At 43.3% G+C, this 21,981-nt stretch overlaps 1 protein-coding gene across 3 annotated transcripts; it reads left to right on the top strand.

Moving 5' to 3' along the window:
- The first annotated feature begins 318 nt into the window (after positions 1-318).
- Positions 319-20,751, top strand: SRPK1 (SRSF protein kinase 1). Of its 3 annotated transcripts, none has more exons than XM_064733233.1 (16): positions 319-413; positions 499-559; positions 8,764-8,882; positions 9,724-9,832; positions 10,245-10,332; positions 10,491-10,578; positions 11,931-12,037; positions 12,686-12,851; positions 13,872-13,897; positions 14,392-14,605; positions 14,865-15,308; positions 16,718-16,818; positions 17,702-17,809; positions 19,114-19,183; positions 19,626-19,718; positions 20,405-20,751. In XM_064733233.1, the coding sequence occupies exons 1-16, from the start codon at positions 401-403 to the stop codon at positions 20,587-20,589; spliced, it is 1,992 nt and encodes a 663-aa protein (XP_064589303.1). In that variant the 5' UTR covers positions 319-400; the 3' UTR covers positions 20,590-20,751. The 3 variants fall into 3 exon arrangements, with proteins under 3 accessions (XP_064589303.1, XP_064589304.1, XP_064589305.1); XM_064733234.1 differs by having other exon boundaries at positions 14,868-15,308; XM_064733235.1 differs by lacking the exons at positions 319-413; positions 499-559 and adding an exon at positions 5,201-5,694.
- The last annotated feature ends 1,230 nt before the right edge of the window (positions 20,752-21,981 follow it).

Below are 21,981 nucleotides of genomic sequence, written 5' to 3' on the forward strand. Positions count from 1 at the left end.
GAAGGCTCAGCGGGCTGAGCGAGGCCGGCGGGGCGGGTACAGGTGCGGGAGCTCAGCGGGCGCGGGGTCCGGTGCGCGCCCCGAGCGGCCAAACGGAGCCCGCAGCGCGTCCCGCGCACTACCGGCACCGCCACCCGCCGCCGTTCGGCTCGGGGCGGCTCCCGCACGGCCCCGCGCCTGCGCCCCGCCCGCGCCGCTGCCGGAGCCGGAGCCGGAGCCGCCGCCGCAGCCGGAGCCGGAGCCGCGCAGGGCGGGCGGGGCAGGGCAGGGCAGGGCTGGGCCGGGCCGGGGCGGCTCCGGGCCGGGAGGCGGTGGCTCCGCGCGGCTGAGGCGGCCGAGCCGCGCGTGCCCAGCCCGGCGGGCGCGGCGCAGGCGCCCGGGGCCGCCGGCGGTGGCGGCCATGGAGCGGAAAGGTGAGCGCGGCGCGGCCTCCATCGCCCCGCGGGGCCCCCGCAGGGCCCGCCGCCCTTCACGCCTCTCTCTCCTTCTCTCCCTCAGTGCTGGCGCTGCAGGCCCGGAAGAAGCGGACCAAAGCCAAGAAGGACAAGGCCCAGAGGAAGTGAGTGCGGCCGCGGCTCCCTTCGGGCGGCATCTCCCGCCGGCACCGCCGCCTCTTTGTTCCCCCGGCCCTCCCCGCGGGGCAGGGACCGCCGGGCCCGGAGGGCGCTGGGGGCAGAGGAACGTGCGGGCCCCCGGGGCCGGGCGGGTTTGTAACCGGAGTTAACCGAGCGCACGTTTCGGGAGCGGAGCCGGCGCAGCGCGTGGCCCGGGGCGGCCGTTTTGCCGCCCGGCTCTGGCCGGCTCCGCTCCTTGGGCTGCCCGGGGAACGGCAGGCTCTGCCTGCCCCGCTTCTCCCCTACAGCCGGCCGGGGAGCTGCCCTGGTGCTCAGGGGTGATGATGGGCTGCCCTTGCCGGCTCCCCTTGGCACGGAGTTGTCGCCGTCCCCTCTCTAAGTCCCCAGGGCATTCAGCAACTGCTGCCTTTAGGAACCGGCTTCTCTCCACTCTCTCCTCTCTTGACTCGCTTTCCCCCTGAGATTCCTTTTTTTTTCTTGCCGAAAGAATGCCGTAGTGTGCTGTTTACTTGGTTCTCTAACTTTGATGCTCTCGTGTGGCTTCTTTCTCACCGCAGGAATGTCACGAGTCTTTATGTGTGGGGAACTTTTGGAGGCAGATGTAGAAATTAGAAGAACTCGAGTAAATACTAAACAATGGCTTTCAGCAGGCTGCACTAAGTTCTGTGTTCAGTGCTGCTCATGGGTTCCTTTCTGCTGAAAGGTGATGTCAGTCCTAGAGCTGGTTCTGTATACTCCATAAAATGCTGCTTATTCTGTAAAATCTCTGGTGGCTCAGGATGATTTTACTTGAAGGTGCCTAGGACCAAAGATAGTAAGGCTAAGGCTTTGGGGATGGCAGTTGGAGGGTTTTTTCTTTAGGCCTAGAGTAATGCTTTCTCAGACACATCACAGGGATTTTAAATATTTTTTTCTTGTTGCCTTCAGCCAAGAGTCAGTGGTTTTGAGATGGGGCTTTTGAAGCCTGAGGAGCTTTAACCAAAGTATTTGGGAGCCATGCATTATGGTTCCATGCTCTTCCATACGTGTTCCTGGTATTCTTGAAGGTAGCATTAGGACAGTTTTTGAAATGCTCTCCTCCTTCTCTAGTTTCTGTATGAATAATCCATTGTCTCATTCTATACATGTAACTTTTTTCTTTCTTTAGCTGCAGACCAGCAGTACTGAATCTGCCAGCAGAGTTCACAGTGCAGCTGGGAAGGTTAATTTCTGTGTAGATTTTGAGGCTGCTGAATGATAACTTTCAGAGCTGGCACGTTAGGGGTTTTTAATGAATCTTTTTTTAACCACATATTCAGGACAGGTTAAATGCACTGCTGGTTAGCTCTTGATTTTGCCACTAACCTTGATTTGAGTGCAGAGCCATGTTATTTGCCAAATGCTGTGTTTATATTCTTACACTTTATGCTTCAACCCTTTTCTCTGCTACCATAAGTTTATTAGATTGTATCTCAGAAATTAAAGAAACTTGCATGTGCTTTATGCTGTGCAATTAAATGAACTCAGTGTCAGCCTCTAGGTACAGTTCCACAACATTTATTCTATTTAAACACAAAGCTGCTCTAGTTAAATCTTCTAAAATAGGCTTAACTGGGTTGTTTCATGACTTTCTATAAAATCTATACTTGAAACCACATGCAATGTGCTTTTAATATCTAATGTTCCATGATAGTTTAGATCACACATTCCTTTTTTTCTGTAATACATTTTTTCTTTACATTTGCAGTAAATAGCATGAAACAATGATTTTGAAAGGTTGAGTTTAGTATTTTGAATTATTATATAAAATTGCAGAGAATGTTCTGAAGGGAGTAAAAACAATTCAAAATATCTTTCATTTTAAAAATTAATTACAGCTGCTTTAAGTTTACCTACAAACCTAATATCATTAAAAACAGAACCAAAAACCTTTTGGAAAGGTTAAAAGAAACTGGAAAGTTATTTATTTTTTCATCATCCAGTAGTTAATATTGCTGTTTGCTGGTTTAGATGAGACCAGTCTAAACTGATGATTTACAGAAACACCTTGTAAATACTAATTATGATTCTGTGTATAAGCTTTTTTATAGGAAATGAATATATATTTTTGAAATGAATATATATTTTTATAGGAACCTCAACCATTTTCTTAATCTTCTGCAAGTTCAGGATGATCCTATTTCTTTTACTCCTTCCTGTCTCAAAAGTTTCATTTTCTGTCAGTGAAGCAGAGCATGCATTTATCCTAACACTCCTTTAGAAAGAGAGCAGGCAGAGTTTCTTGGAACTCTGAAGGTGAGAACCTGTAATTTCCATTGCCCTCGTATTTGTTCATTCAAAGACAGAAGGGATTATCAAACCATGACAGGACACAACTGAAATTTGCTGGTTTCCATAGAAATCCCTTGGTTTGTGATAGCTGGGCTAGCAGACAGCTCTACAAACAGCTTGTAAAGTGCTTGTGTGGGGGAGTGGGGATGGGAAGGAAGAAGTTTGATCGCCTGTTATTTGTGTTTTAATACCTTTCTAATGTGAAAGCCAGTACTTATCTTCAAACTGAGCTCCCACAGATCTGCTAATCAAAAGTTTGTCTTGGTGCCTCTGAGTACTGGTGTTTAAAAGTTAAATGTTTGACCATCTCCAATTTTCTGAGTTCTTGACAGTGGTGTTCCTGTAGCTCTGGGATAGCAGCAAGTATTGTGGATCTGCCCTACTGGCAGAAAATACCAGTTATTTACTCAGAAAAATAGGGATGCAACTGTTAATGAGTTGCAATAATCACAAAATAACATTGTGCAGTCATAAGTCCCCTACCATCAATGATTTATAATTCAGTTGGAATTTCTGGAGCAGAAAGGCTGCAAAACACTTTGATCATTTCATACCTGAATCATGCTGGAAGTTGTGTGAAGTTTCCATATTCATTGAGCACGAGGTTTGCCAGCAGATCTGCGTGTGAGCTCTCATTCTCCCTCTAGATGTGCCTTAACATGAAGTTACAGGCACACTAAGCAATAGTAATGAGTGCAGCCTGCAAGCATTCTTCCTTAAAGAGACATTGTCAACGTGCACAGGTGTGGGAATGGGAGAGGGGTTTGAAATGCTGGCTTTTCACCATGCCACATGGAGCTGCTTCTCAAATGAGAACACGGAATCCCTCAGTGAGATCCTGCTGGGTTGGGTGTGGAGCCCAGCAAACCTCTGGGTGCGTGGTTGAGGTGGAAAGAGGAGTCCTGGGGTGTTTGCAGTGCCTTTATCTGGGGCCTGCAGTGCGTTTGTCACTCCTCCTGCCTTCACTGAACTGAGTTTTGCTCGGGGGCGTTTCATGGGTGCAGTTTGAGCTCAGCAATAAGGGGTGACACTGCTTATAGAGACTGAGTTGTAGGCTACTTAAAATTAGGAAACATTTCCCTTCAGTTTCCTGCAGATGGGCGTCATCTTTGCAAATTTCAAGGGAGAGGAGTAAGGAGAGTATCTTTTTTTGTTAGTGTGTATTTAAGGATGATGGGTGTGACAGAAGTGATTCGGCCTAAATGTACCTTGACTTCCTTGCTTGAGGGTGGAAGGAGTCTGCTTTTGCATCTATTCAAGGCAAGCATGAGGTAGCGTAGACAGTATTTCTGCTGTTTTAGGGACAAGGAAGAATCTTTTCTGTCCAAAACCGAGTTTTGAAGTCACTCTTGAATAGGAAAACCAAACACCTCCTTTCGAATTTTTTTTTTTAATGTAAGTTGTTGGAGTAGAGAGAACACATTCAGAGTTTGATGGTGAGCTTGAGTGTGGAGACTTGGCTCTGTGTGTGTCTGGTAATTTATAGAGGATACTCTTCCTTCTCTGCAAGTCTGTAAGAACCCACATTGTGTGGCTGAGATTTCTTAATCATTTTTTGCCTTCCTTTTTGTGTGTGGACCAGATAAGTGATTCCACTGAAAAACTGGCAAGAGAATTCCACAGTGTTTTTCCAAATTGCTTTAACACCTTCTGTAAGGAGCAAGTGAGTGACTCAAATCTTAGCTCCTGCAAATAACTCTTCACCATCCCTGCTGTGCATTGCAGGGGTTGGGTGATATCTTCAGTGAACATGGAGCAAAGTCTTGTCTACAGTGGAAAATTTTGAATGTTTTTAGTTCCTTTTCTAATATGCACAGGTTTGGCAATGCTAAACTATTAAAAGCACTCAAACTTTTGTGAGGTTTTAAGAGGAAAGTATTTTAGACATACAAGTGGATAAAGACAATTTTTAAAACCTCTTGCTTTAAGAGTGCAGGGGCAGCATCATTGTGTCTTTCACTAATAAATTCCTCCCTAGGAGAGAAATCTCCAAATTGTTACTTGCTCTGTCACATTGTTGGTGACTTGTTTCCCCTATCACTTACATAAACCAGCAGGATAAACAGGCACAGGAAATGACTGGGAATTGTGCATTGTTGGAAGATGATGTTAAGACCCGCTGCTGCGAAAAATACTCAGTCCAACTTTTTCAAGAAGATTTGACTCCTTCTGCTTGTTTTGTCATTTTAAGCATAAAGGATAAGTTTTTCTTGTAACTCTGGAAGGAGAGGTGTGGAATTACATCAGAAAATTTATTTTTCCTTTGAACACTCTTTGCCTGCTGAGTGATTGTGCTGGAATTCCTCTATCAAAAGGGTTTCTCTGTCGACAATTACCATGATCCCTGTCTTCATCCCAGCTTTGAATCCACCGGGCTATTGAATAGGCAAATAAAACCGGCTGGTTGAGGAAGATGAAACAAAGTATCTGCCTGAATTTCTAATTTCATTAGAGGGAAGAGAAGAGACACGTAGACATCAAGAGGAGGGGATGAATGTTTATGCTCACCCCCCTGCCATGAGTGAATTTGCAGGAGGATCAGCTGAGAGCGAGCCCCAGCCTCGCTGCACGGTCCTTCACCTGCAATGCAGTGCTGGGCAGCTGCAGCTGGGTGCTGGAGGCAAATCCCTCTGCTCCTTCACTCTTGCACAAAGCTTTGCTGCATTTGAGGAGAGCCAGCCCCCGTGCCTGCTGCTGATGTCCCCCTCCTTCCCCAGCACTGTGGTGCCTGACTTTTGATGGCTTTTTCGAAAACTATTGGGCTGTCTTCAGGAATATCTTTATCCATGGGAGGCCGTGCTTCTTGCAGGTAGGTTCCCCTCTCTGATTTTGTCTGGAGAATTTGCAGCTCTTCAGGGAATAAGGACCTTTGGGAGGGTCTCTCTAGATGTGAATTCACATGAATTCCATAGAAGACTTAGCATTTTGCCTTAGCTTTTCTGTTCCACTTTGTTTTTCTTAAGTAAAATGTTGCTGTGTAGTTGTAGAGAGACCCTGCAGATCCTGTTCATTCTGATGAATAATTAGCACAATGAGAGAGCAAAAGGAGAAGGTGATCATGGTGTTCTTCTGTAGATCAGAGGTGGCTAGAAAAGAAAAAACTACCCTAGAACACCTGGGTTTTAATGTGTAAACAATAATTTAGTATAAAATTTTTATATACTTTATCTGCATTTTGCAATTTTGACAACAGCTGTTTCAGCTGTTATCTAAATACTGGGCATGGATTTTTCTGCTGTCTTTAACAGCCTTTTGTGCCTTTTAGAGTACTGTCTTTGTGAGCAAAGCAGGCAGATGAGGCTTGTGCTTTTGTATCTAATTTTTTCTTGGGTATTAATACATGTTCTGCGCTGATTGATTCTCTCCTAATCCCTATCTTGGGCTGACGTGGTCATTTCAGGGGAAGAGCAGGGTGGTGTGTAACAACATCAAACAAATTTTCACAGGAAGGCAAAAGAATGAGGTGTATTTTGGAGGTGATTTCATAAAGGAAACAGCACTGTAGAGATGTGTGTGACCTGAATTGAGCTTTTTTACATTAGCTGGTATCATAGACTCCAGTGTAGAAGTGAAATGCTTTTGGATCCCCATGAAAGACTGAGCTGCAGACTCCAGGGTGTGTCGTGTGTGAGGCTGCCAGCAGCAGGATTAGTCAGCCCCTTAGGAGGGGCACAGAAAGCTTCCAGGAGAATGGGCTTTAGTGCTTCCAGTAACTTCTTCCTCCGTGCATGGGATTGCTGTTACTGAGACTGCAGAGTGGTGTGATGTGTGTGTCTGCAGCACTGCCACTTCAGGGCAATTTTCTTTAGAGTCCTCTTTAATCCCTTACATCCTGTGCAGTTAAAGCAGTGAAAATCCCCAAACAGCACTGGGGAGAATTACTCTGTACTACTCAGGCTGTATGTGAGGTTCCTGGCTTAAAATCTCTGTCCAGCTCCTGTTCTCTTTACCCTGTCTATAGGATTTGTTGTCTGTGAGCATCTAATCTCCCCTTCAGCCATTCTGTCTGTGCTCATTTCTTGCCTTTGCTGCCTGCTTTTAATTTGGGGATAATGTGTGACTTTATTTGTATTTCAATTGTCCCAAAAAATGCAGCAATTTTAAAGAAGCTTTTTGACCTCTAAGACTTTCTGCACCCCCTACTGCAGGTTTCCTTCTTCCTACCCCTGACTTATAATTCAGTGACTAAAAAGTCTGAATACTTAATATGTCAGGGCTGGATCAAGCTGCAGTTTCTTAATAGAAGTCTCATTAGCTTGGCAGTTTATGGTTTGAGACCACTAAGCTGTTCCTGAATTTAAAAAAGCCAGCAGGACTCACTGACAGCAGACTGAAGAGAAATGTCTGGTGGTGGGTTGTGCCTGGCAATGACCTTTGTAGCTCTTCCTTGTTTAAATGAACTTGAGTTGTGGATTTTAAGTGACTGCAAATGTAGTTATCATCGGGTTGGAACACAAGATTTCTCCCTTTTTCTGATGTTTAAGGTGGCTGTAGTTTGAGTGTGTTAGCAGTGTGTTTAATGTGTGAAGTCTCAGCACAGTGCATGTGTAGTAGGTCAGTGCTGAACATTCATTCTGCTGTATAACTGTTCCAAATGAAAATATTACATTTTTCCTATGGATTAAGAGGAGTTAGTACAGCCCTGATGTGATGTGCAGGAGTCCAGCTCAGGACTAAGTTGTGAAAATTGCATCTGAGGGCCTGCCTGTGTTGCTGGCATAGCCCCTGGGTGGGCAGTTCTTCCTTCTTGCAGCAAAATGAGCTGAATTTGAAGGAGGGTGCTGAAGGCACCGGTGTTATCTGCTGCTTCCCTGCAACAATAGTTTCAATAGAAGAAACTTCCGTGAATTCACTGCTGGGAACTCTCTGTGAGGAATGTTATCTGAGCTTGTGTCACTGCTCTAATGAAGTTTGCTGCCCACTTCTTTGGGCAACTCCAGCTTTTTTTAATATCTTCTGAGGGAAGGAAACTTAATGTTGATATCTTGCAGTACTTTGCCCTTAAATCCTGCCAAAGCAAGGGGTCTGTAGGCATTGTTTTCATTACAAATGTTTGCTTTGTACAGGGGTATCTTGACTCTTTGTGGGCATTTCATTGTTGCCTGTAATGCTTTGTAAAGTAAATAAATTACCTGATTTTGGTATTAGCCTTTCATGAGCTGTTTGGCTGTGATCAGTGTGATGCCATGCCAGAGCTGAGGTGTGGGAGATGTTTTATTTGGGGGGCACAGGCTGTGTGTGAGGGCATGGAGGTGGCCTTTGCTGATGTGGCCTTCACGAGCAAGAACTCAGAGTTGCACATTTGATGGAAAAATAAACACATAAAATGAACACTTTTATTTATGATTGTGGGAGTGAAAAACCTCCACCACCTTAGTGCCTGATCCAATCCCTCTGCAATCACAAGCTCTCGGGAGGGTTTACTGAACATCTGCTCTGTGTCCTCCCACTCTCCCTAGTTCAGACAACTGTAATAAACTTTGGATCTCAAGTGAAGAAATGAGCTGAAAATACAGCCTGCCCCTTGAGAACAGGAGAAATAAATGTCAGGATTAGGGGCTCTAGGGTTCTAAAGTGTTAGAAGCAGAAGGACTGTTAAATATTCATTTGACCTTGAATATCAAAGGAACAAAGGCCCACAAGTTCTAAAACACTGGTTAACTTTTTCTTTTCCAAAAGAAAGTAAAGACTAATTGATATTCATATTTAAAATAAAATCAATCAATATTTAAATTTTCAAGTTTTACTTAGGATAACAGAATATAAATCTGCTTTAGAGAAAGGCAGAGAAGGGGTTCAGAGGCTAATATTTTGGTGGGATCACTATACTTTTAAATCTGTTTTATCTGTGTCAGAAATGCAGTGTGATCTCTTTCAGACCCGACACCCAGCACCGCAGCCTCGCTGCTCAGTCCGAGAGTGATCTTCCAGAGCAAGAGGAGGAAATCCTGGGATCAGATGATGATGAGCAAGAGGATCCAAATGATTACTGTAAAGGTGAGCATTTGCCTGTTTAAGATGTGTGATTTTCAGTGCAATCAAGGAATCCCCTCCATTTGCCATAGAGAATGAAAATAGACTCCCTCTTACATTAAGAGTACTTTGAAACTGCATATGAAAATAACATTTTTCAAGCCAACATGAAATGGAGAAGGTGGTCTCCAAGTTTCCCTCTGTTAGCAGTCAGGATTTGAGTTACAGAACTGTTTTTAATGCATAAGTTTAAAGCTGTTATCTTTTCCTCTGTGCCAGAAGGCTTTCAATATTGATAAAAGCTAGTAGGCATTTAATTCTTTTTTTTATTTCAATGTAAAAGGGACAAAAATCCTTTTCGTATTCTTTGGGTTTTCTTTTGAAGATCAGATCATTATCTTGATATCCATTCTTCAGAAGAATTTGTTTCTGCAAATAGCCTTCCCCTGTTTCTCTGACCAGAAATGAAATACAGAGCAAATGAAAACACCAAATCACAATTTCTTCTCTTTGTTCTGTTTTCTGCCAGTTCCATCTTTGGCTTTTCATGTTTTTGCTTCTGTGATGGATTTCCCCTGTATAGTCAGTAGCTTGAGAGATATGAAGGGTGCAGAGGAGACTTTGCTGTTTTCAGTGGCAGAGTGATATTTCCAGTCAGGAAAATTGCTGTTTGGATCTTGGTTACCTCTTTCACATTCCAGGCTCAGAGCACACAAAAGCAATGCTGATATTTAGCTGGAAGATTCTGTTACCATCACAGCCTGTTTTGCAAAGCAGGTGTTTTCACTGGGGAGCTGTTTAGTGGTGCTGCAGTGGTTGTGATGCTTGGGATGATTGTGATGCTCTGGTTGCTGTGTTTCTCCAGGGGGTTACCACCTTGTGAAAATAGGAGATCTCTTCAATGGACGCTACCACGTGATTCGGAAGCTTGGATGGGGTCACTTCTCCACCGTGTGGCTGGCCTGGGACATCCAGTGAGTGCTCCTGTTGCAGCTGCTGTTCCTGCCAGGCATGCACAAACCTGAGCAGAAAACATCCTTTTATTTTTAGATAAAACCACAAAGCATTAGCTGTCCACATCCCAGAACAGGAGTTTCATCTGATATTGTGCATGCAAGTGTGTGGGAGGGACTTAACAGGACAAACCTTATCTGTGGGAAGAGTTGTGTTCAGTCTCTGACCTATTTTTCCATATTTTGAGAAATGACTAACACGAATCTTTTGTTAAAAAAAGACTCAAAGGCAGTCTTTTGAGTGTTTAAACCTTATTTTTCCATGATGCATGAAATAAACTCTCTTGCATGCAAAAGAATTGGGATAATCCTGGAGAATAAGTTCTTTGTATGAGCATTAACAGTTCCCAATTTACTTGCCATGTGTGCACAGAGGGAGGAGATTTGTGGCAATGAAGGTGGTGAAGAGTGCAGAGCACTACACAGAAACAGCACTGGATGAAATCAAATTGCTGAAATCGGTGAGTGCCCCAGTTGGGCTCAATTTTATTTTACTCTTTTTTTCCATTTTGGGGAGTTTTCATTTGTCACATGCTTGATATTTCCAGATGATCAGGAATTTGTGTAGGAGCCAAGGAGTGCAGTGGATCTGACATCACAATAACCTCTTTCTCTGCAGGTCCGCAGCAGTGACCCAAATGATCCAAGCAAGGAGAGAGTTGTTCAGTTATTAGATGACTTCAAGATTTCAGGAGTGAATGGTTCCCGTATCCTTTTGTGGAATAAAAGCCAAGAACTGAAAAGATGGGAGTTTCTTGGGCAGCTGCCCTGCTTTGGCAGGCAATGCCCAGGCATCCCTTTTCCTGCCCAAGGAAAGCTGTAGGAGGATCTCCAAACTGCCTGCTGAGCTCACATCCAGGGTGATGATTCAGTCTGGTGTCGTTTGTGTCAGCACTGCCTGCTTGTGCTTTTCATGTTCTGCCACCAATTTGTGAATCAGGACTGAGTGGCTGTGTCAGAGGTTCCTCTGGGGCAGGAGAGCCCATCTTCCTCAACCCCTCACTTTTGCAAGCAGCCTGTTAAGAACCTGTTGTTTCAGTACAGCATGTTAAAATCAGGAGCTGAAAATAGCACATGAGCCATCTATAACTTGAAAATAAGCTTGGTTATCAGGTTATGGAAACATCTTACTTTGTAATTTATCAGCATTGTTAGGATGTTTGCAGTGAATTGCTCTGACAGTGGGAAAAGCCTTCTCACAGGCAGTGATTTGTAACAAGTGCTAATAATGGATCCTCAAAGTTTGAAAGCTGGGCTTTTATGCATTGTTTTCACTTTCAGATAAGTTACTTTTTATTTCAGTAAGAATTGCTGGGCTGCTTGAGAGAATTGAGCTGCAGATTATAAAATGTAGACCCATAATGCATTTTCTCTAATTTTTTTTTCTGAGTAAATGTTGAATTGAGCTTATATTTCTTCCACTCTTGTGAAATGTCTGCTTTCTGCCAGTGTAGATGAAAAGGAGCCTAACAAACTCATAGAAGTTTGGCTTCATTGCACTGAATATGTCACTGGGGTGACTGTAGCTGTTGAGATCTTAAAGCTCAGAAGGAAATCATATAAATCTAGTTGAAATCCAAGCTTGTCAAAAGTTTGTTTTGCTGATAAAGAGGCAAAGGAGGGCAAAGAAAGTGACTTTATTGGTCTGAAGATTACTTATGAAATGGAAATTTTATAATCTTTCCAGGTAATGCTGGTACAGAGAGATCTGGCATCAAGTTTTGCCTGGAGCAGAAGCGTAGGCTGTTCCAAAACATACAGTAAATAATAATAATGTACATTTGTGCAACTGGCTCCCACTCAAAGCTGGAGGTGGCTACTGCTGCAGTGGCACCTTTGTGCAGCTCCATCCCTCTGTATTTTATTTTATTTTATTTTAGGTAATGACACTGTTGTGTAGGATAGAATGATGCTGTTGAGGAAGGCAGGCTGTGTCAGAAGGATGAGGGTTCTTTAATATAAAGTGCTCAACTGGTTTGGATTTCTTTTCATCCTCAGTCTTGGGAATTTGGGGCTCCTTGGGTCTGGATGTCCAGGTTTTTCCTTGATTCAGTTCCAGATATCTGTATGGTGTTTGAAGTTCTAGGGCATCATCTCCTGAAGTGGATCATCAAGTCAAATTATCAGGGTCTTCCTCTCCCTTGTGTCAAAAAAATCATCAAACAGGTGAGTTCCAGTTCTGACTGCACTCTTCCTCTTGACCCAGTTAAAAATCTTTCACTGATCTTTCTCAGATCCAAGCAAACAAAAGTTAAAAATCTGTGGTATCTCCTTCGTGCAACAAAATATTCTTGGGTTAGTACTTTTCTCTACTGCAAGCTCCTTCTGCTGCAGGTAGTTGTTTTCTGACACTTACACTGTGATGGTTTTTGCTTTTAACCTCTTCTTACCTCAGTCATTCCTCATAAGTGAAGTACTTTTTTAAGCTGTGACAGTAAGCACGGTGCTTAATGATGGGAAGAGCAGGAGGAACTGGTTCTCCCTACTGGGTGGTAGCCTAAGAGAAACACCTTTCCACATGGGAGGTGCAGGGGAGGAGGAAAGTGTGATTTTATTGTAGAGTATTAAAATTAGATTTTCACCTGTGGTAAGTTAAGCTATGAGGGTAAATAAGAGTATTTTAAAATGGTAGCTAAAATCTGTATGCAAATCTGTTATTGTGGAACTGGGCTGTAACCACTGATCACAGCAGCTCTAACCTGGAGCATTCTAAACACACAAACCCTTTCATTGGCCATCCCAGGCACTTTTGCATTTTCACTTTGCTCCCAATTAGATTGTCTAATGGCTGACTTCCTTCTCCCTTGCCTGCAGGTTCTTCAGGGTCTGGATTACCTGCATACCAAGTGTAGAATCATCCACACAGATATAAAGCCTGAGAACATCCTGCTGTGTGTGAATGACCAGTACATCCGCAGGCTGGCTGCAGAGGCAACAGAGTGGCAGAGATCTGGGGCTCCCCCACCATCTGGCTCTGCAGGTGATTCTTATTTTCTTTTTTTTTGCCCTGAAAATTGATGCTGTTTCTCCCACGTACCCCCTAATCATCACTAAGGAAAACTTCCTGAGTATGGTAGAACAATAATGCAAGTAACCTTTGAAAACCTGAGTGGAAATTGGGAAATTAGTCATAAATTGTAATTCAGATGATGGGGAAGGTAGTTTGTGTCAGAAAACAAGAGGGAGGATAAATGCTCACTGGAGGCTGCTTTTAACAGCAGCTATTAGAGAATTCTGTGAATTCTGTAAGCTGGCACTGGTAAATCAGTCTTATGTAGCACAGTGTTGGTGCACTCAATATGGAACTGGTGTAAAAATGTGGCAAAATTCTCACATTTCCTTCAAAAGTTTATTGCCTTTCATTGCATGATGCTGGAAATGCATTTGGTGAGAGTTTCAACAAGATGAGTTACCTGTTGTCAGTTTGGAAAACTGTAACAAAACCAGCTGCCTTGACTTGCAAACATCCTTAAAGGTCTGAGGGCAAATTCTCTTGTGCTCCTCCTCAGAATATCCATCTGTAGTTGTGTGTACTTTTCAAAAACCACTGCAGTGTGTATGGGAAGGCTCTGTCAGTCATAATCTTACAGCACCAACATTGAGCTGAACTGATCACAGCATATCTTAGCTTAAGGAAGCTCCCTTAAGTTTGGTATTGTAATGCTTTGATTTGCATTTCATTTGGGTAGGATGCATAATGCATGCAGTAAATGAAGCTACGTGGCAGGAACTCTTTGATATCAGTCAAGCAAGTCTCCTGTCTGAAACTTGAATTATGCGTTTGCTCATTTGATGTTTTTATCATTTTTTTTATTGTTGTGTTTTTGTAGAGAAATGAGCCTTCAAAATCACATTTGCTGATATCATTAAAATGTTATCAGATCACATAGGAAAAATGCACCTTAACATCAGAATGCAGTTGCAATTTTTGAGTATAGTCATTCTGATTTACTGATCTTCCTTTCCCATTCTGATTTACTGATTTTCCTTTGCCTTTCAGTGAGCACTGCACCACAGCCTAAACCAGTAAGTGTAATATCTTTCACCTGTAAGTATTCATCCTCTGATAGTATCTCCTGCACTGTTTCATAATCCAGTCAGCATTAAGAGAGACCAGTCTCATATCAGAAGGAAAAAATGTGATTTGTGTTTGGCATAGGCATCAGCTTCAATGCTGGTAAATGGTGTTAGTTCATTTATTTAGTTCATTCACCAGAACAAGGAGTTCTTGTGGTGGTCTCAAGCTCTGTTGGGAAAGTGACTGTTCTGTGGAGTCTGAGATTTCCCTCACTTGGAGAATAATGTTGTTTTTTCAGGTCAGGGCAAAAATGCACTGGTAAGAGCTATACACAAGTAGTTCAAAACCCAGAATAGCTGCTTTTTATCTGGGAGAGGAGCTGTCTCCAGCATTTTCATCAGAGACTGTTTCCTCAGCTCTAAGATAAATTAAACCTTGGTGCATTTTAAATTTATTGAAGTATAAAATGTTAAGTCAAATTTCTCTACTTGCTTCTGCGTAGGCTGACAAAATGTCAAAGAATAAGAAAAAGAAGTTGAAAAAGAAGCAGAAAAGACAAGCTGAGTTGTTGGAGAAGCGAATGCAAGAGATAGAGGAAATGGAGAAGGAAGCAAACCCTGAGCAGACACAGCCTGAAGAGGAGGAGGAAGCTCAGACTCCTGTGGAAATGCTCATAAAAGTCAGCCCATCAGAGGAAAGCATCAACAAAAAGCCAGGTATGCACCTAAAGCACTGCCAGCATGGCATGGACAGTGTTGTCTCATGGATGTGGGGAGGGTGTTGTACCTTTAGCAGAGGTGGCTGTTGTCATTTCACCTGGGAAATCTCCTGTTCCAGTCTGAGTGAATGGCTGTGTTCAATTCCATTTGCAGAACTCCCATTTACAGAACTCCCTCCCTCTCAGGCTGCCCTTGAACACCTTCCAGCTATTTATTAAGACATATTCTGCTACATTCTCATCTTCCCCTCTTGCAGCAGAAACCCTTGGACAGGAGGGATCCAATCTCATGGAGAGCACCGTGGAAAAAGAGGCTGCAGAAATCAACTGCAACGGGGTGATCGCCATGACAGAGCTGACAGACTCTGGGAACGAGGGCTCCGTGCGCCTCGAGGACGACCTGCACAACGCCAATGCCCCTGCCAACGCCCCTGCCAATGCCCCTGGCACCCAGCACCCTGACAACTTGCACAGCTCCAATTACGCCCAGCACAACAATGACTCAGAGCTCGGGCCCCAGGAAGCAGTGTTGGACTTGTTTGTGCCCTTGGCTCCAGAGGATTCCATGGTGTGCCAGCCCGTGCCCAGCCAGGAGCAGGCACTGAGCGAGCAGGGCATCAACAATTTTCATCAGGAAAGCATCAGGACAGAGATCCCTTCAGAGGATGAGAATGAGACTAACAGCCCCACAGACAACAAAGGTATAGGAGGGACCTTGTAAGAAAGGGCTCCTTGATATGGGAGACTTCAACACTTCATCATTTGAACAAAAATGTGAATTTTGTAGGCTGAAGTGATCGGAACCATCCATTTGAGAGTTTTCCAGCCAGGAGTAATTAACCTGACAATCATACTCCAAATTGTTTGCTGTTTGTAGGTGCTGGTTGTAGCTGTGCCTGTTTTGACTTTGATTGCTTAAAGATTCCTACTTTTTAAAAACACCTATGCCTTTGGTTTTCAGTGCAGGAACATTTCCTCCTTTGAATCAGGTGCTGCTTATATGATTTTCATTAAGCTTACAGATCGTCACTTGCTGTTAAATTAAGGATAGGTATGATCAGTGTGTTCTGACAGTTTGGTTCCTAACATGGAGCAAAGGTAACCTCTCTCTGTTATTCAAGAAAGGTAAATGTTTTCCCATTTAAAAACAAAGCTTATACAGTGTTGGGAAAGAAACCAAATTTCTTCAATGCTTTTATTTAAATACGATTTTCTTCGGAGTGAAAAAATTGTGTCTTGTAAGCTTAGGAGAAAATAAGGCATGAAATAGTGTACAGCAATTTAAACACATTCCAGGTGGGTGTATGTGTTAAAAATATGAATTGGTAAAACTGTCCATTTTTGCATCTTTGTGTCCTTGCCAGGTGATAAATATCTGCTTGGAGAAGGAGGGTAAAACTACCATTTGTACTTACTAAGAAAAAGTATTCTAGCATTTTCTTGCCCACAGTACCACTAGGGGAGTTACATGGATGAAAAGTAACAAGAGAAATTTGGATTTTGAAACTTGAACTGCACTTTGCTGAATGCCTCTGCTAGGTTACTGACATCTTTTGCTTCTCACAGCCCTCTCCCAAATTTACAGCTTCAAACTCACCCAAATTTTTGGTTCAGAGGTACAACTGGATGCCATTTAGTGACTTAATACTTTTGTTCTCCATTGTGTCACTCCATTTTCCCAGTATTTCCTTTAGCTCTTGTAATTGTGTTGCAGCAGTGAGTGAAGGGTATGTCAGAATGATGCTGTAACTTGGGGACCCTTCCTTCAAAAATTTAGGAAGGCTTAAGGGGGGTTGTGAGGTTTGTTTTGTTTCTGACAGTGCCCTTATTTCAACAAGTTTTTGATTTTTTTAAATATAGACAGACTGTGCTGGGAAATAGTCAGTGTTGCATATGCTCATTTATCCTTCTGCTTAATGACACCAGTTGGGCCTTAATGATGTTGTTGATAGAGCAGAGTGATGCTCATTTTCTACCCAGGCATCAGGGAGGGAACAGCTCTGATCCATCAGGAAAACTTCCTGGCTGGGGAGAGCTTGGTGGGATTTGGGTGACAGATGGTGACACTGCCTATGGAGCTTTAATCAGCTGTTGTACACATTGCCTCTAGGAAAATCAGCTGCTGGGAATTTCCTTCTTAATCCCCTTGAGCCCAAGAATGCAGATAAGCTCAAAGTGAAGATAGCTGACCTAGGAAATGCCTGCTGGGTGGTAAGTTTGGTCTTTTCACATGGACTTTTTAAAGCTGCAGATTCAGTCACTTTGCCAAGATGGAAAATAATCTGTAAAACACATCCTTAGAGCTGGCTGTGAAAGCAGTGACAGTTTGAAACTATGACAGGGAAAAAAGAAGGGAAGCAGGGACACAAATGAAGAAATGATCCTCCAAACACAAGATTTCAGGCCATGCTCTGGGTGCCTCACTGGCATTTGGTTACTGCTTACAGGGCTGTGAGCTGTGTCACACACAGGGCATAGAAATCTGCTGTGTGGAACTGCTGAAGGAGTTTCTGAGTCTCCAGAAGAGCCTAAAAAGTTGCAAACAATTGCTCTGATGTGCTGGTTCTGGAGCTTGTCAGACCATTGCACATGAAAGAGACTCACACAGTAAAACTCCCAAGTTTTATTCTTTGATGGTTGTGCTGTGCTGCTTTCAAATGTTTGATATTTCAAACAGAAGAAATATCTCTTTTTACTTGGCTTCTAAAACGGCAAATCACTTCAGGTCTGTTGGGAGAGATGAGTCTGAGCTCAGAATGGCAGTCAGGCTTGCAGTGCCTGGCAAGGTGATTTCTCACCTTCTCTGCTTTAAGGTGGCAGCACCATGGCCTGTCTGCCAGGGCTGGGTAGGAGATGCTGCAGAATCTTCCTTTATTCTGCTTTTATGGCTTGCTTTCCTCTGAATTGCTGGACTGTTCCCCTTGGAGGAGGAATGTACAGCATCTTAACAGCACTTACAGAATATAAGGAAATAGGATGTAAAATCAGCTGAAATGTAATAGCAATGAGCTTTGATCCACTCCAGCCTTGCAGCTTGTTGATTCTCCTCTTCTAAGCAGTGTTGAGCTGTTAATCAAACATTTCTTCTCTTTAGCACAAGCATTTCACTGAGGACATCCAGACCAGGCAGTACAGGTCGCTGGAGGTGCTGATAGGGTCGGGGTACAACACCCCTGCAGACATCTGGAGCACAGCCTGCATGGTGAGTCCTGCTCTGCCCTCTGAGCTGCTGGGCCACTGGCCAAAATCCCTTACGAGTGTTCAGCCACCTTCCAGACTTGTTGAATAATAGGTTTCCACATCACAGTTGTTTTGTAAATTTATCTTTTTTTCTCCACATGTGGCTTTCCTTTTGAAGGTTTTGTTGTCCAGCATCAGCAGATTTCAAATATGATTGTAGTTTGCCATCATGCTTTCTGGAAAAACAGGACAACCAGGCAATTCTGAACACAATGTCTTTTTATATGAAAAAGAAAAAGCCTTTCTGCTGCATCTAGCACTGTTTCACAGTGCTTTCAGTAGCATTTCTAATTTTAATTATCCTCTGCAGGTTTGGAATTGATGTTTAGTCTGAGTAATGCTGAGATGAGGAAGAAGCTGTTCCTTTGTTCCTTTAACAGCTGCCAAATGCAGAATATGACAATGAAAAAATCAGTCAAGCCAGTTACTGCTTGTGTCTTTTCAGTGTCCCCACTCTGTCTCTTCTACAAATCAAAGCTTGGGTTTTATAATTTAAGCTTGGAAAAATAGACATTTTTGCTGTCTTGGAAAACAAGCTGGGGTTTAGATGAATGAGGTAAAAGAAAATGCAGAAGGGTGATGTTTTCTGTGCAGAGCATGTGGCCAGAATTGCACAGTGTGCCTGATGCCACTGTTTGGCACCAGCAGCTCTTAAAGAAAATTGAGAATACAGAAGGTCAGGGGTGGTACAAGTTCAGTTGTGCTGAAGGTCAGTTCTGAGTACAGGTGAACACATGAGGGGTGAATGTGTTACAGAATTTAGGAGTGCTGAGTTGAGATGAGTGCAGATGTTTTTCTCATTTAAAATGTGTTTTCATCTCTGCAGACAGATGTTCAGAGATTAACTGTTTGAAAAACATGGGAAAATTGGAGAGAGGGAACAATCCCAAAAAACCCCAAGCAAAACAAAACAAAATAACCAACCCCAGAAACTATAGTTTGGACATGGTGTTATTTTTGCAAAACTCTGAAGAGGAAAGGCTGAGCATGTGAAATACCTTAACTTTGTGGTTAACTGGTGGCCCTGCACCCAAAATTCATCCCAGGTGTGCCTGTGATGCTTTTAATGCAGTTTTGAAGCATTGCAAGGTCACTGCACAGTTCAGGCTGTGATGGAATATTTAGGATTATAGCTCTTTACTGTAGTTTTGCAGGTTATTCTTTCCCACTGCTTTGCTTCTGGCCCACAGAGATTTGCAGAGTCAACCTGCAGCACATCTTAGAGTGTTTTGAAGTGATTTAATGTGCTCATTTCTGTTTGTTTAGGCCTTTGAGTTGGCAACAGGGGACTATCTGTTCGAGCCTCACTCTGGGGAAGATTACTCACGAGATGAAGGTTTGTTTGGCTCAGTTTTTCCTTTTTAAAGAGGGACTTGAAATCCAATGGTTGCCTCTTCAAAGTGAGCCTTGCCTTACAAATCAGCAATGCAAAAGCTGCTTGCAAAAAGATTATTTACCCAAATGAGCAGCAGCTGTGCTCAAGCTTCTGCAGTAAAACACTGCAATGAACTCCATGCTCTTGCTCTGGTGTTTTGCATTCCTCTTGCTGCTGGATTCTCTACATTGTGTCTCAAACTGATTGTACCTCAAATTGCCCATATTTATTTTCCCCTTGCTCCTTGTCTTTGTTGTTGCTTGTGTAAACTGGTTTCAGGTGGATCTCCAAAGTAATTTTTAAAGGGTAGTGTCTTTATCCTTATATCCCAATTAGCATAGAGAGGTTTTGTGTGGATGAATCTCATTGTCTTTTTGGTTTTTTTTTTATTTTTCACATGCAGATCACATTGCATTGATCATAGAACTTCTGGGGAAAATACCTCGCAAGCTCATTTTGGCAGGAAAATATTCCAAGGAGTTTTTCACCAAAAAAGGTAAAAGGAAACAAAGCAAATATCACATTATCCCCTCATCCCTTGCCCAAATACACAGGAGTGTCTTGCTGGAAATGCCTGTTAGAAATAGATGCCAGCAAAGATGGCATCTTTGGGTCTTTCCTTTGTTTTATGAAATGCTTTATCAGTAAAACTGCAGCTGAATGTAAGGCACCTTAAGTAGTGCCTGGCCTCATGAGCCGTGTTGCTCAGAGCACAGAACATTATCCTCAAGTCCTGAGTACCCCAGAAATGCACTGAGTCAAAAAAATTAGGTTTTGACCTAGTTTAATAACTCTTGTTTATAGAAACAAGCCCTTCTTTATTAGCAGTGTGTTGCTTTCTCAAACAGGCTCCAGGCATTGCATGTACCCCAGAGTCAGTGCACAGTTTATCTGTCATGTCAAGCAGCATAATTGGGGATTTAATGGAGTTAATATTTGCTGATAGGGGATATGAAATAGCAGGAGGTGAAAAAAGAGCCCTTTGAGGAAGTGCATTTCTACAACAGGCTTCCAAAGCACATAGAAAAGGGGGTTTAATATAATTGACTTTTCCCTTCAGCATCTCGAGCAGTTTGTATCTCCTTAGAGCAGTCCCTGAGCTCACCCTGTCACGTTTGGCTGTTTTACTGAGCTGCTCTGTTCCTGTATCTTACACTTAAGCCATTTGTCTTGGGTTTTCAGGTGATCTGAAGCACATCACCAAACTGAAGCCCTGGGGCCTTTTTGAAGTGCTGGTGGAAAAATACGATTGGGCCCAAGATGAGGCAGCTGGATTCACAGACTTCTTACTCCCTATGCTGGAGCTGATCCCAGAGAAACGAGCTACAGCAGCAGAATGTCTCAGGCACCCCTGGCTTAACTCCTAGAAGCTTCCAAGCAATGCCACAACGTTAAACTCTGGTTTACAGCATAGCCTACACACCCAGCTGCCCTTTCCCAGATCCATTTTTCTCCTTGTTCACTTTCAGTGTGGAGTTCTTCCTTCAAGGCTTCCAAGATTTTAGATAAATCTAAACCTGTTCTGCTGAGTTTGTTTGTGTGACTTAATGGGGACTCTCCTCAGCCAGTGGGCATCATCTGTGTTTTTGCCTTGGTTGGGCTTCACCAAAGACTATTTGACTAGAATAAGAGATTTTTCCTCAGTCTCCTCACTGTAAAGCACCGTGTGTGACAGATGTGAGCTCACCCTGCTCAGATATCTCCCTTAGCTAAATTCCAACTCTCCTTCCTTCCTTCCCATGAAGATCTCACTGACTCAGGAGTCAATTTTCCCACTGTTGATCAGTAGCTACTGATGGGGTGAGAAGTAACAGTTGGCATCAAGGTGCTGCCAGATCCTTGGTAGAGCAAAGACCTTGAAATCCTCCATCACTCTCTAGGTGTCTGCTGTATTCTGTGTTCTTTGCTTTCCACTCAGAAACGTTTATTTAGTCCTAGCTGCTTTTGGAAGAGCTTTTTAAACCTAGGTTTTAGTATGCTTTATTTCTCCCTCCAGCGTGCCCTGTTCATTTACATTTTCTCCTCCCCAATGCCCTTGATAGTCGGAATAGTTTCTGGATTTGGTGATGTTTTCTACTCCAACACCTGTGACTAAAAGGTGACAGCGAAATCAGCAGCAGCTGGAGCTGACTCAACGCACAACCCTCAGCAGACAGATGGGTGCACCCTCAGCCTGCAGAGAGAGCCTCATTGCAGGCACCTCTCAACTCTTAATTATAGTGAGCCATACATTTTTGGGGGTTTCTATCCCTTACTGGCACTTTTTTTGCCTTGCTTGAGGTGGTATTCATGAGAGATTGGCTTTCACTGATGCAGTCTGCTCTGACTTTTCATTTTTGACCATTCACTTTTTTTTTTTCCCCAAGGGAAGGGATGCAGTGCCTGTATCACAGCCATGCTGCAGCCCTGCACTTTGAAAATCAACACTTGAAATTCCAGTGGAAATATTTCTTTTAATTTGCTTCAGGTGCAGGCCTTCAGAAATAACTTCCCAGGATGGGAGTGCCTTTTATTTTCTGGGCCTTTAGCACAAGAAGAGAGCTAGCAGAAGTGGAAGAGAAGTGACTTTTCCACATAGATGCTGGATTAGAAGCTGTTTCTAGAGTTACCCCGAGTAAGAAATGGTCTATGGGGTTTCTATGTAAACTTCTCAGAGGGGGTTTGGATATAATGGGTTAAATGGATTAATTTTAACTAGAAGTTAAATGACTGTGGCATTTAATAGTTCTGTGATGGCTTCTTCTAGACCTGCCCATCCT

This window comes from Zonotrichia leucophrys, chromosome 26, assembly GCF_028769735.1.
Source record: "Zonotrichia leucophrys gambelii isolate GWCS_2022_RI chromosome 26, RI_Zleu_2.0, whole genome shotgun sequence".
NCBI classification, from domain to species: domain Eukaryota; kingdom Metazoa; phylum Chordata; class Aves; order Passeriformes; family Passerellidae; genus Zonotrichia; species Zonotrichia leucophrys.

Excerpts from the sequence above, each read along its gene's own strand:
- SRPK1 (XM_064733233.1), top strand. Across the intron at positions 15,309-16,717 it reads CAGCCCCACAGACAACAAAG|GAAAATCAGCTGCTGGGAAT; the intron begins GTATAGGAGGGA and ends CATTGCCTCTAG. Across the intron at positions 19,719-20,404 it reads GGAGTTTTTCACCAAAAAAG|GTGATCTGAAGCACATCACC; the intron begins GTAAAAGGAAAC and ends TTGGGTTTTCAG.